This window comes from Zeugodacus cucurbitae, chromosome 2 (genome assembly GCF_028554725.1).
Source record: "Zeugodacus cucurbitae isolate PBARC_wt_2022May chromosome 2, idZeuCucr1.2, whole genome shotgun sequence".
NCBI classification, from domain to species: domain Eukaryota; kingdom Metazoa; phylum Arthropoda; class Insecta; order Diptera; family Tephritidae; genus Zeugodacus; species Zeugodacus cucurbitae.
This window is the reverse complement of record NC_071667.1, coordinates 2,765,597-2,777,903: the sequence shown is the minus strand read 5'-3', so window position 1 is coordinate 2,777,903 and position 12,307 is coordinate 2,765,597. Positions and strand designations below refer to the sequence as shown.

Sequence of the window (12,307 nt, the reverse complement as noted above, 5' to 3'; positions counted from 1 at the left end):
CGCATTGAAATTTAAAATCACGGCAGCCGATTTATTCTAACGGCGGTCGTTCCTCGTCAGTACGATATATAAAAGCTGTGAGTTTATTTGCAAGATGAACAGGACAAATCATCTGGGAACTTTGGCCAAACGCCTGCCTAGTTGCATGCGCCATACTTCGGCAAGTGTATCTGACTTTTTAAAAGTGTCTCCTCTGCAGCAATGCGTCTCCTCCGTGACTGCACAAACATTGAAGGGAATCTATCTGAACACACAGACAGACAGAGGTTTGGAGCGGCAACCTGCCTACATTCTGTTACGGGCTGGTGCGCCACACACCAAGTTCTGCAATCAACGAGCAAACCACACAGCCGCCAACATCCGTCTACAGCCACTTCACCTTTTCAGTTCGTTTCAGCTTTTCCACACGCTTTTTATTTATTTACGACTTTTTAGCTTTGAGCAAAGCTACAAACGCTAACGTAGAAAAATGCTTTTCGCTAGATTTTAACATAGCAACAACAAAGGCAAACCCAGAGAATATAAAAATAAACTTGCAGCGACTGGAAATTGCATTTGTTTGGTTGGGAGTATGGCGACACTTTCCAACCCCGTACAGTCAAGCCCCACAACGAGTTGTGGCCAGCCACATCCTCGTGTTCGTCATAATCGTCGGCTTACGTTGAGAGTAAATGTAAACAATTGCCAGGCATCATATTTTCCTCTGTATTTGCAACACCTCACTCTCATTCTTTCCTTCAGCCTCTTCTTGGTAGTACCGCGTTTTTCCCCTAAAATTAGGGTTGCATTTACCGCTGCTAGTGATGATAATGGCATCGGTGCTATCAAAGGGTGACGTTTTCTGCGAAGCGAACCTCAAGAAACATTTGAGGTAGTAAAAAGTAGACGTCGAAAACGGAAAGTTAATTGAAATTATGAAGCAGATGAGGATAAACGGGGGGAAATAAGCTGTACTAGACTGAGTGGGTGGAAGATTATTTTGAGAAATAGCTAAAAAATCACTTTTTCTTCGTTTATTAGAACTTGTCGAAAATCTAAAACTTTTTATTGAGAAATCTCCAACAAAAGAACCGTTTCATGCAGCCCCCAGTTTTCTCATTTCCTCAAGTCACTGTTTCATTCCGCAATGAACTGTTGCTAGGCAAGCACTACATTGTGTTCGCAGTTCCTTAACTTCTTCCACCACAGTTACATACCTCAAATACATACATACATACATACATATGTACATACTTATATGCAATTGCATTTTGAATGCTTACGCTTAGAAGACACCAAACAAAATATCCATAAAGTGAGTGAGTGATGATGGAAATAGGAGCCTTTCAGAAGTGGGGAGATAAACCTTTATGTTAAAGCGAAAAGCGTCAAACTAGGGGATAACGCACAAAGCCGCGTGTAGCGGAATATCGGTTCGGGTAATGAAAAGTGCTGTCAATAGTATTGGACTGCGAGGGAATACGGAGTAAATGTGGTAGTTTATATGTATTTATCTACGTAAAAAAACCTTTGAAGTTGCTTATGTAAAACCAGGAAATAGTAACGGCTAAGAATGTTTTTAAAAAGCGTTCTTATAAAAGTGATTTTAAATTTCGAGCACCCCTAATATGAAAAAATTCCTCCTGCATTTATTCATTCATATAAAAAGTCGGTGTTATATTTGCTTGATGCATTAAAAAATATCTAAAATTATTTATTATTTAATGATTTGGCCAAGATAAATACATACATACTTTTGTACAAACAAAGAAATAAAGAATATAATCGTCCATTCACACGAACATTATGTGTATGTATGTGTTTATATAGAAATGAATAAATAAATAAATATAAATATTTTTACGTCAATTGAGCAAAAACAAATTCGATATGCGAAGGCACTAATTATACCATATTGGAGTGATTGAAGCGTGTATACACACATGCATCGGCACATATGTTTTTCTGAATGTAGAGATATATAGTATACTAAGTTAATACCTGCTGACAAAAATCAAACGTAAATAAATGGAAAATACAAACAGCAAATGATTCAATAGTAAATTCGAAGAGTGAGAAGCAAAGAAAACAGTGAATGGAACAAATAATTCTTGTGTAGTATATCATTTTAGTCACACAATTTGTTTTACACATATACTCCTATTTTTAGTCGAAATCAAAATTGTTGTCGCATTTTTATTATACTTTGATAAAGTCTATCTATATGAATCTACATACATATTACAAACAGTTTGTACCTATGTATAAGTATATCGGCAAAAAGTGGGGCCAGATGGTGCGAAAACAGCGTGAGGTATTAAAATGGAGCATTTTATACTGAAGAAACACATGCATTTTCATATTAATGTGGTGAATGTTGGTTACAAAATAACACAATTTAAAAGACTTACGAGTGTTCTTCTCCATATTTACAACTGATTTAATAACATTGCAGAGGATACAAAGTCGAAGGGAACATGTGGTAAGGCCCAACGCATATTTTATTAAAACAGAAGTATTTCAGAAGTTTCTTCATAGTCGAGCCACACTGACTTTAATATTTATGGCGCATTTGTGAAAGACGACCTAAACCGGTAACATAGCGTTAATCCTCATGTGTCTGAACACACTTTGTATATATGTATTGTTGGTAAATCTCTATAAAAGCAGCAACAGACTTTTAAAAGCGATTTATTCAACAATTAAAATGCTTAATTTATGATTAACACATTACGAGCGAATGTGATATTCGCTTTGTGAGAGATGTCTGTCTGTCTGATTGATGTGACTGGCGCCAGCATTGTGTGGCGCTTAATTGCTTTGGGGCTAATGGTGCTGGACAAAACCATCGGTGGTTAACTAAGTTATTGTTCGAAATTTGGTTAAATTTGTATTGCTGGCGGCTGTAGGTTTGGATAAGCAGCCGCAAGGTGGTTTGCATGGGTCGATGACTCGTCGCCTGAAAATGTCAGCGGAGTAGAGGAGCTCTGAGAGAGGCAATTAAGCAGTCGCTTACATATTTGCACACTAATCATGCGAATAGAAATCCAAAGGGTCTGCGGTTAAGCGTATAAACAACTCTGGCAGCTAATAAATCTCATTAAATTCGATTAGAACATTGGTCCACATACTCAAATACAAAAATATATAATAATTATACTTGTATTACAATAACAAATAAAAAAAATTTAGAAGTGAGGATTAAATAGTATATTAACCTATTACTGATTAAATATACCTATGTATATTAAATTTTCCACTCAACGGAAGTGACTCACATACATTCAGATAACTTGGAAATAGTAAGGTACTGTCAGATATTTCCTTATTAATATTGATAAATAAAAACATTGCAAAAATGCCAACAGCTGTGACGTAACTTTTAAAATTGAATTTACTGCATTTTATCCAACAATTTTTATATTGAAAACGATTTTCAAAATAATATCCTTTAGAGTATATTCACAAATGTATATCGATTTCTGATTAAAAGACATTCCTCTCTTTGCTTCTCACCAAGTTAACTAGACGGTTGGAAAACAAAATAATTAAGACTGATTTAAGAGCTACAACAGAATTTATGGTCAGCCAAATTTGCAGTTGAGTGGTGGCCGCTGGGCTTCCTTTTATTGCATATATGTATGTACATATACGCATGTTTTGCATGTATAATATGTACATTCATATATAAACTTTCCTCTTTAGATTGAACAAATTTTACGGCGACCTGCAGTAAGAGACGCTACAACAGTGTAGATTTGTTGGCTGCTGCTTGGCTACCGGGTGTTGCGGCTGTCTCTAATGAATTTGTTATTTATAAAACCAATTTGATTTTTCTAAAATTAAATTGCACCAAAACAAAATAAACAATAAATTACGCACACAACTAAGCATGTGGGCAAAACGAGATGATAAATGGCGAATATTAAGCGAGTGACCGGTGGCATACAAGGCGAGACGGAGATGCTGCGAAAATAAGCGATTCGCTGCTGTTATACATATGTATGTATGTATGACATTTTGGGTAGGGGGTACCACCCAGTGCAGAAAAGGTAAAAAATCGGAAAGAGTCAACGAAGAAGGAACGACCGCCGACTTTCCCCCATGCGTAGGGGTATATTTTCTAATGAATACACGTTTCCATTTCATTCGAGTTCTTTCCCGCATTTTACCGACAGCAGGGAAAAATGAATCAACAAATTGCTCAATGACATAAGATGTAGCGAAAAAAACAAACGCTGAATGTTATTGTTGTGTTTTTGGTAATTTGATGTTTCTTGTTTATCACTGTTTAAGAGGTGAAAAGGTGGGAGGGAGCTCGCAAAAGATGTGTGAATGCTTGAGAAGCATTCATAAGCAGATGTTGGAAATATGAATACTATATCGTTGCGTATATATTTATCGTGTTATCGAAATAATAAAAAGGAAAACCAAAGTATTTGGCACTGATTAAATGTTTTGCTACATGCATTTGCTTCATGAAAGCTTCCACGAGGAAATCTAAAATCTTAGGGGAAATAAGTAAATCTTAACTCGCAAAGCGTAGGATTAACGGCGTGAGAAGAGAAAAATAATTAGATACATGTTATATTTAACAACACGTGCGGTAATGGCGGAATTCGCGTAGTCAGATGCTATTAAGAAAGGTGGATAGAAAATATAAAAAATTCGAAGAAAACAAGATTGAAAATAAACAAAGTGCTTTGCCAAAAAAAAAGTGGAAAATACCGCGCCATCACACTTCTACGTCGGTCCATTCAGATTGTTTGTTGTTGGGTTTACTCGGGCATGTTTAGCTTACTGCCACACTCAGGCGTGCGCGTGTACTCACAGTCGGTGGCCCAATCGATTCACAAGTAAAACAATATCGCAGGGAGAATGCGATAATTGTCAATCAGGACAGCGCCAAGCTGTGTGGACTATGGAATGCTTAGTGCGGTTAGGATGGCCAGCTATGTAGCTCCTTGACTAGACAAACACAGCAAACTCATTAAATACTAAAAATTCATAACAAATTACTTTATATGACTTAATATACATATTTAATATTCAAACATATAGACTCGAAAGAGGGAGACATTTACACCTTATACATTTTCGAATCAGCCTGTTTGAGTTTATGTTATACAACAACCACAAACATTTATTATACATATTGCCAAACTATTCGGAGAAAAATTAGAAACGCTTCATTCCCATGATTGAAAGTTTTTTAAAAATATTTCTATTCCGAAGCAGATAATGCTTAAAATTAGAAAAGCGCTCATCGCCATAAGTACGTAGTATAAGTCCGCAATTTTTAAGGGTACAATGCCAGGCTGTTTATTACGATCTTCTAACAAAATCCAGCCCATATCCAAATATTCCCAAAAGCAGTTTCGTCGCCAGAAGCTTATTAATCCCGATTGATCTAGCCTCAATAGAAAATAGTATAGGTGGCGGCGATATATGGAGTTGTGCAACAGAGGCAGAACCATTGGATAGTTTTTGTTAAAGCAGATGTCTGAAAAGCGAAAGAGCGGCCGTGAGAAATACTCTTGTTGCTCATTGTAGACGTCCCACATCTCGCCAACCGAATATGCATAACGGGTGTCGTGGTCATCGCGCAACTTTAGGTACTTAGTATGATTGGTAAATATGGTGAAATTCTCAATGTATCTACCCATATCCGAATACGTGCGAATCCAGTGCAATTCATCGCTCTTTATGGCGACTCTGATGCCGCTATTTAGCAAGTCCTCTATGGTCAAGAGAGTAGCAGCTGCCGGAGCATTTACGATGAAACTCTGCAGGTATGCCCCATAGGCAGTACCAAAGATGATACCCGCCACAGAGATGGTTATGTGTATGACTTTCTGAATGCCGATAAGGTGACGCTCGGTCCAAAAAGGCATACCAAGTAGTCCTGTAAGAAGTGACAAGTTAACAAAATCCTTCCTTGCAGGTAATTGCCTATGTGCGCGCCGACGATGTACGAATGCCCAACAAATGAGGATCACTACTACACTGAGGCTAAATAAGAAGAATGCCGATGGGTGCACAATATTGTAGTAAAATGTCGATCTAGGTAAGGTTTTTTCCACAGGCACCATCAGACACCAACTGCTAAGGTGAAAAATTACTGAAAAACTTATATTACCGTTATTGTACAACATTAACGTCAGTGCTCCCAGGTCGATTGTATGATTCTCTAAAGAACTGATATGTTCAGAAAGCGACAGAGTTTTGTGATGCATAGAGTAAGGATACTCAATGGTGGCATTGTACCGACGAGCGTACTCCATTACCGCTCTTCCCCAGAAGCCGCTGGATGTTGCGTTCCCGCTCGATGGAGTGTATGTGTATAGTTGGGGGGACCAAGCTTTCGCCAGCACTCGCAACGGATGGCCATACATATTCCTCAGATGACTGGGAAACACTGCACCACGGCCGAAGATTGGGAGTTTGCGTTTAACTATTTCCAGATGTGGAAATATGCTCACGGTCCAGTAGGTGCGCGCTGTCACTGTCATACGAGGCTGCAAAGCAATCACATTAATAGCTTTGTGTTCTACACAAAATCTTAAAATTTCGGCCACATAAGCAGTGCTCGCGGTCTCATCAAGCAGTATGATGAGTCGACTTTGTGCATTGTGCCATAGACGTTGCCAGAGCGTTGTCAGTAGGTGTTCGTCCGTCGAAAATTCTTGACTGAGCTTAGCTATGCTCAGCAACTCCGCATTGAAACTTTCCACATATTTCTCAATATGTGGCGAGGTGTCAAAATGCATCAATGGCAGAGCAAGTCCACTGGCAAGTCTGTGTAGCACAAATGCAGAGTCTATATCTAGCGGTTCAAAATTTTCACAGCTGGTATAGAGTATTGTGTGCACTGGTTGTTCAAGCGATGTGGTGATCACAATATCGGTTAGTTTTTGTGCGTACTCCTCTTGGATCGATGAGAGTCCAATTAAATTTAAAAGCGTTGTGAAATTGTTTAAGTTACTCATTCTTTCTGGAGTAGGTTTTTATTAGCTTCCGTTGAATTGGGATCTTATGACAAGCGCTTTTGCAGACGCAATGAAAAATTCAGCCTTTTCTGTGATTTATAAATCCGCGCATAAGGCAAAATGTACTGTGTGGGCGGTTTCTTCTTTTTAGAAAATGAAATTTACCTAGAACTCAGTGGTTTACTGATTTCAGATATTACTGTAATAGCCCTAATTGTAATTGATTATATACCATTAGATATGGCTTTTTAATAGTTTTCATAGATGCAAATGCTGCCCGGTTGCCCCGCTGGAGAATTGAGCACTTTGCTACTCGTATCATACGCTGCGTCTAATGCTTTAAAATGATTTTACATTTCATTCAAATTTTAGCCACAACTTGTCAACATGGTTGACAAATATATTTTATGGGAATATTTATAATATTTTTGAAAACACAATTCATTTAGTGAAATTAAGATTACATTACGATTAAGTAGATGAGAGGGTTACAACGCACACCACACAGACATAGTTGTAGAGTCAGTTGAAATGTGAAGCTTGGGCTCTGTCAAGCCTAGCAACTGACGCAATATCAACTATTAACAGAAAATAAGGAAAACTAGATCATACACCTGAAGATCAGCTTAAAGCTGGTAAACTTTGGCAAACTTTCATATCTAAGGACAATTTGTTCTCGTAAAAACTCTTCCTTCCCAATCCTTCTTAGGCCTTTTCTGCACGCATTTTGATATAAATAAGCGGGTACACACATATACATACATACATAGATCATCGACGAGGTTATTTATTTGAAAACCCCTTTTTTTGACAATCTAAATTTGTCTTCTGTGCACACAACAAATAATATGCATATATTATCGGATTTGCTTATCGATTTGTTGTGACGTTTCGTCGGCAATAATCACACATCGTTTCTTCGCCGATAATTGACAAAACAAACCAAAAAGACACCTAAAATCAGCAAAAGCAACAGCAAGTACAAATATACGCGAACGTAAAAGACAAACAAAGCCACACAAAAGTTGCGAGAAGAAGCAGAGGAGGAAGAGGAAGAATAGAGTGTAAAATAAGCAATAAAAAGACATAAAATCATATATAGTAATAGGAATAATTGTGCGCTGGCTAAGCTGCTTAGCAAGAGCCATAAAAGAATCGAACACACACTACCGTACATACATACATAAATACACATATTTACACATATGTATGTATGTATATGCATATCTATTTAATGGATCGTGTGCTGCTCCTCCTCAGCCCCTGTTTCGGTGGAGCAGAACACATGTATGGGCATCGCGGCCTTTCTGGTTTCAACGGCGAAGGCATGAATAGAGATTGGAGCAGAATTTCATTTTGAAAAACTCCACCTTACTACACGTATACATACATATGTATGTTATGTGTTCTATTGTGTTTATTGACCATTTGTGATGCTATGTGCGTGCGTTAAATGAAAAAAAATAATAATTATAGAAAATTATACAAATCTAAGGGTATGCATGTGTAGGTGCTAGTAGAATCAACCTGCAGCAGGCTAAACTATACGTGTAGGTGTGCTTGTGTTTTATTAATAAGAATTGCCTTACCAGTATTAGCCAGTTTTTACAAAGGTAAGGAAAATAACAATTGATAATTCCAATGAGTTTGTTGGCAGCATATTTATCGCATGGCAGTTTACTATAAAAAAATCTAATTTACATTTAAAATGTGAAATGCGTTTTTGCTTTCAATTGTCGACTTATAAAGCATGCTACCTAATGGTTTTCATTAGTACAGTGGTGTGTAGAAAATTAAGAGAGCATGTAATTTCATTTTTATATGAAGTTAGTATCAAATCATTTATGTTGGGATTGGAGATATTTGCTATGGAAAAAATTTTAAGCAAAATCCAAAATAATCATTGCATCACGAAAGCTCGAAAATATGTGAGCTTTCATATGGAAGCTTAGTGAAAGCTGCATAAAAATCACTTCAATCAACATTCATAGCTTTTGTTCAAATATCGTTACGCTCCAGCAAAATCAAATGAAATGATTTACGATGATATGCATAATTTATAGTAATATAATTAAAGCTCGACTTAGTTTACATTTTACTTTAATGGAATACATACTTTTGTACACATATGTATGTATGCCGGCTAAACAGTAAAGGCAGGGCAATTGTTATATGTATATTATATATTTACACGATATTTATATATATGTATATACATATAAGCAACAAACATTGTTTATTAATTTTATTCACATTTACTCATTCGCCCCAGTGTGTAGTATTTCTTAGAAGAATCAAACAGTTTATCAACTTATTAGCAGCTCAGAGGGGGCTTGAATCAGTTGTGTCGCCACATTTGTGTCTGTGTGTGTTGGTGAACACTCACTACTCGAGCAGCTGTCAGCAATGCGGCCGGTTTGATCAACGAGAGTGTCGTATATTTTCTCGCCGCCGCCATTCTAACCCACTCTCCACACTGAATTTTACGCTCTTACGCGGCTACCAGCTATCAGTGCCGGAGTCAAAAAAGCATTAACTCGCGCGTGTACGCTTGTTGTATACAATACAGGTTTTTGTTGATATCGCGTAAATATTTATTTTATAGTTGGCCCGCTGTTGCTGACTATTGCAATAAATAATAAGAAGGGAAATTTTACTACACAGCCCACAGCAGTGGCAACTGATAAGCGGTCGACTCGCCTCGTACCATTTTGTTTAATTATTTTTACTTTTATTTTGTTTTTATTATTTATTTGTTTTAATCTTCTATTCGCTTCTCTAATTATGATTTTGTTGTTGAACATTTTTCGTGGAACATTCAGTGATTACAGAAGTCGTTTTATTTACGTATACATATAGAAAGTTGAGAACTTCTATAATTCGAAGATCTCCATAACTTGAACTTTTGAGTTGGCAATAGCGTTTAGAAGCCAAATTTCATATAAATTTCCTTCCATAACTCGAACTTCTATAACTCGAAGTTCTCAATAACTCGCTTTTTGAAAAATTGTATGTTTTAATGAAAATTCCATAACTCGAAGTTTTTTTGTGGATTATGGTGATTCGAGTTAGAGAAGTTCCACTGTATTATTATTTACAATTATTTACTCTGCAAATAAAGTTCGTAACTAAAAAATCTCAAACCAAATGTGAGTCCACTGTGATGCACATCACAGACCAAGGAACAGACGAAACAGTGAACTTTACACGGTGCACATATGTACATACAGAAATTGAAGAAAAACCCTAATGGAATATATGAACGTCACTTCTAACAAAAGCAACAATTTCCATTTATCTAACGATTGAAGGGGAAGAATGTACTCTAATAACACGTTCCTCACGACAAATTCACGTGTCATGCAGAATGAACATTAGAGCGTGTTCTAGCTTAGGAATGTGCTGGAAGAAATATTTAGCTGTGGGAATATCCCCGGAATGTTGATTTATAAAATATATGCATATATATTTCAGAATTCATGATTTCAATGAATTGAATATTTTCTTCTACGACAAAATAAGCCGCATATTATACGCGAAATTTTTAAAAACCATACGCATAAGATTACATATAAATACATAAACGCTAAAAGTTCCATTTGAACTGATAACAACACTCATAATATAACATTTTAACTATATAATTTACTATTACATTTATTAAAACAACCTAGACAATCAGTCTGCATAAGCATGTATGTATGTATTATATACATACATATATGTACATACCCTCTAATCATTTGAAGAGAAAGCATTCTAAAAAAAAAATTAATGAGATTAATCTACGTTTAAAGAAATTCATATTTCGAAGAAATATGAACAGATTTCAATGTACACGACAAGGGATTATTCGATTCTCATACATGTTATGTAAAAAAAAACAGGTGTAGAAGAGTCGTCGCCTGTTAGAAGATAAACTTCTGACCCCTTTAGTGCAAATGTATTTAAAATTATAAAAAATGGAAACGAATTTCTTCAACGAAACAATATTTGTATAATCACATCAAAATTGAAATGAAACACGAATCAAAATAAAAAAAAAATTGTACATAGCCATGCGTCTTTCTGTATGCATGAATCTTCTTTTGCTCGTTAACATAGTATATCAGTCGAGAATGGGCCTCAAATACTTTTTACTTAGTAGCAAATACGGCTACATGAAACTAAAAGCTCTGCTAGACCTGTTTTTTATTTAATTATGAATTGTACCCTAATGTTACCAAAAACGAGGTAATGGTGATAAAATTTTATATTGGCAAGTATTAATGCTCCGGCATAGTCATTACACAACCTGAACATCTGTACATACACATAAAACACGCTATTGGCTTAATAACTGTGTATGGAAGATTGCGCGATCATCTCATGGCCCCGGCCTGACAGACCTGTCATGGTGTTGTCGATCATATATCACTTTGTATCCGACTATGAGAAGAGATTGTACATACAAACAGACAACAGTCGAAAGGCACACGTAATATCGCAGCGCAAGAACTCATAATCCACGGCACACGATCGGCCATTGATTGCAGTCAAGCAGAAAAGAGCGTGATCATTAACGAACGCCTTGGCAGCATTGATTTCGACTTGTTTGGTTTGTTTCTTTCACACTCTTTCGCAGCCAACTACCTCCACTAGATCAAGTAAAGCCAACTTCAACTCCAGTAAGCTACTACTCCAACTCAAGCCATTAACATTAAGACACGACTTCGACGTTTGTTGTCAAGCGCAACCGAAGCCAGCTCGAATAGCCGAATCAACAGATCATTCAAACAGAATGACTAACCGAAACGTTGGGGCAAAGTAGAAGAAAAACAACAAAAACACACACACTCGCGTAATCACAATGCAAACAACAATAAAAACCGGCAGAGCAACAATTTTTACTACGTTCAACACCAGTAGCCGTTTTACGCTGAACGTTTGTTTTCGTGCTTTATTTAAGCTTTTTGTTTGTATACATTATACGATTACATTATGTTGCTTTTCATACGTATGAAGTTCAAGTGAGGAAATTCAACTGGCTCCAACGAAAATGGCTTTAATTCACGACCTAAAGTTGACTGACAGGTCGGAAGGGAGGGCAATAGCATAATAATAATGTGAGCGCAAGGATGTATCCAGCTGGCACAATGACGTGTCTTTAGTGGACTTTTAGGACGTATCTACTAACGGGTGATTTTTTTGAGGTTAGGATTTTCATGCATTAGTATTTGACAGATCACGTGGGATTTCAGACATGGTGTCAAAGAGAAAGATGCTCAGTATGCTTTGACATTTCATCATGAATAGACTTACTAACGAGCAACGCTTGCAAATCATTGAATTTTATTACC

At 36.7% G+C, this 12,307-nt stretch overlaps 2 protein-coding genes across 9 annotated transcripts in view; both read right to left on the bottom strand.

Annotated features, from left to right (window-relative positions):
* The window catches only part of LOC105221648 (putative transcription factor capicua), a 52,488-nt gene that overhangs the window by 30,564 nt on the left and 9,617 nt on the right, over nucleotides 1-12,307 (bottom strand). The window lies entirely within an intron of this gene.
* On the bottom strand, nucleotides 1,469-12,137 carry LOC128919969 (uncharacterized). Its single transcript, XM_054225930.1, has one exon. The coding sequence runs from the start codon at nucleotides 6,966-6,968 to the stop codon at nucleotides 5,169-5,171; it is 1,800 nt and encodes a 599-aa protein (XP_054081905.1). The 5' UTR covers nucleotides 6,969-12,137; the 3' UTR covers nucleotides 1,469-5,168.

What these genes read in the sequence shown, in the direction of transcription:
- LOC128919969 (XM_054225930.1), bottom strand. Translation starts at nt 6,968, where the DNA reads ATGAGTAACTTAAACAATTTCACAACGCTTTTAAATTTAATTGGACTC.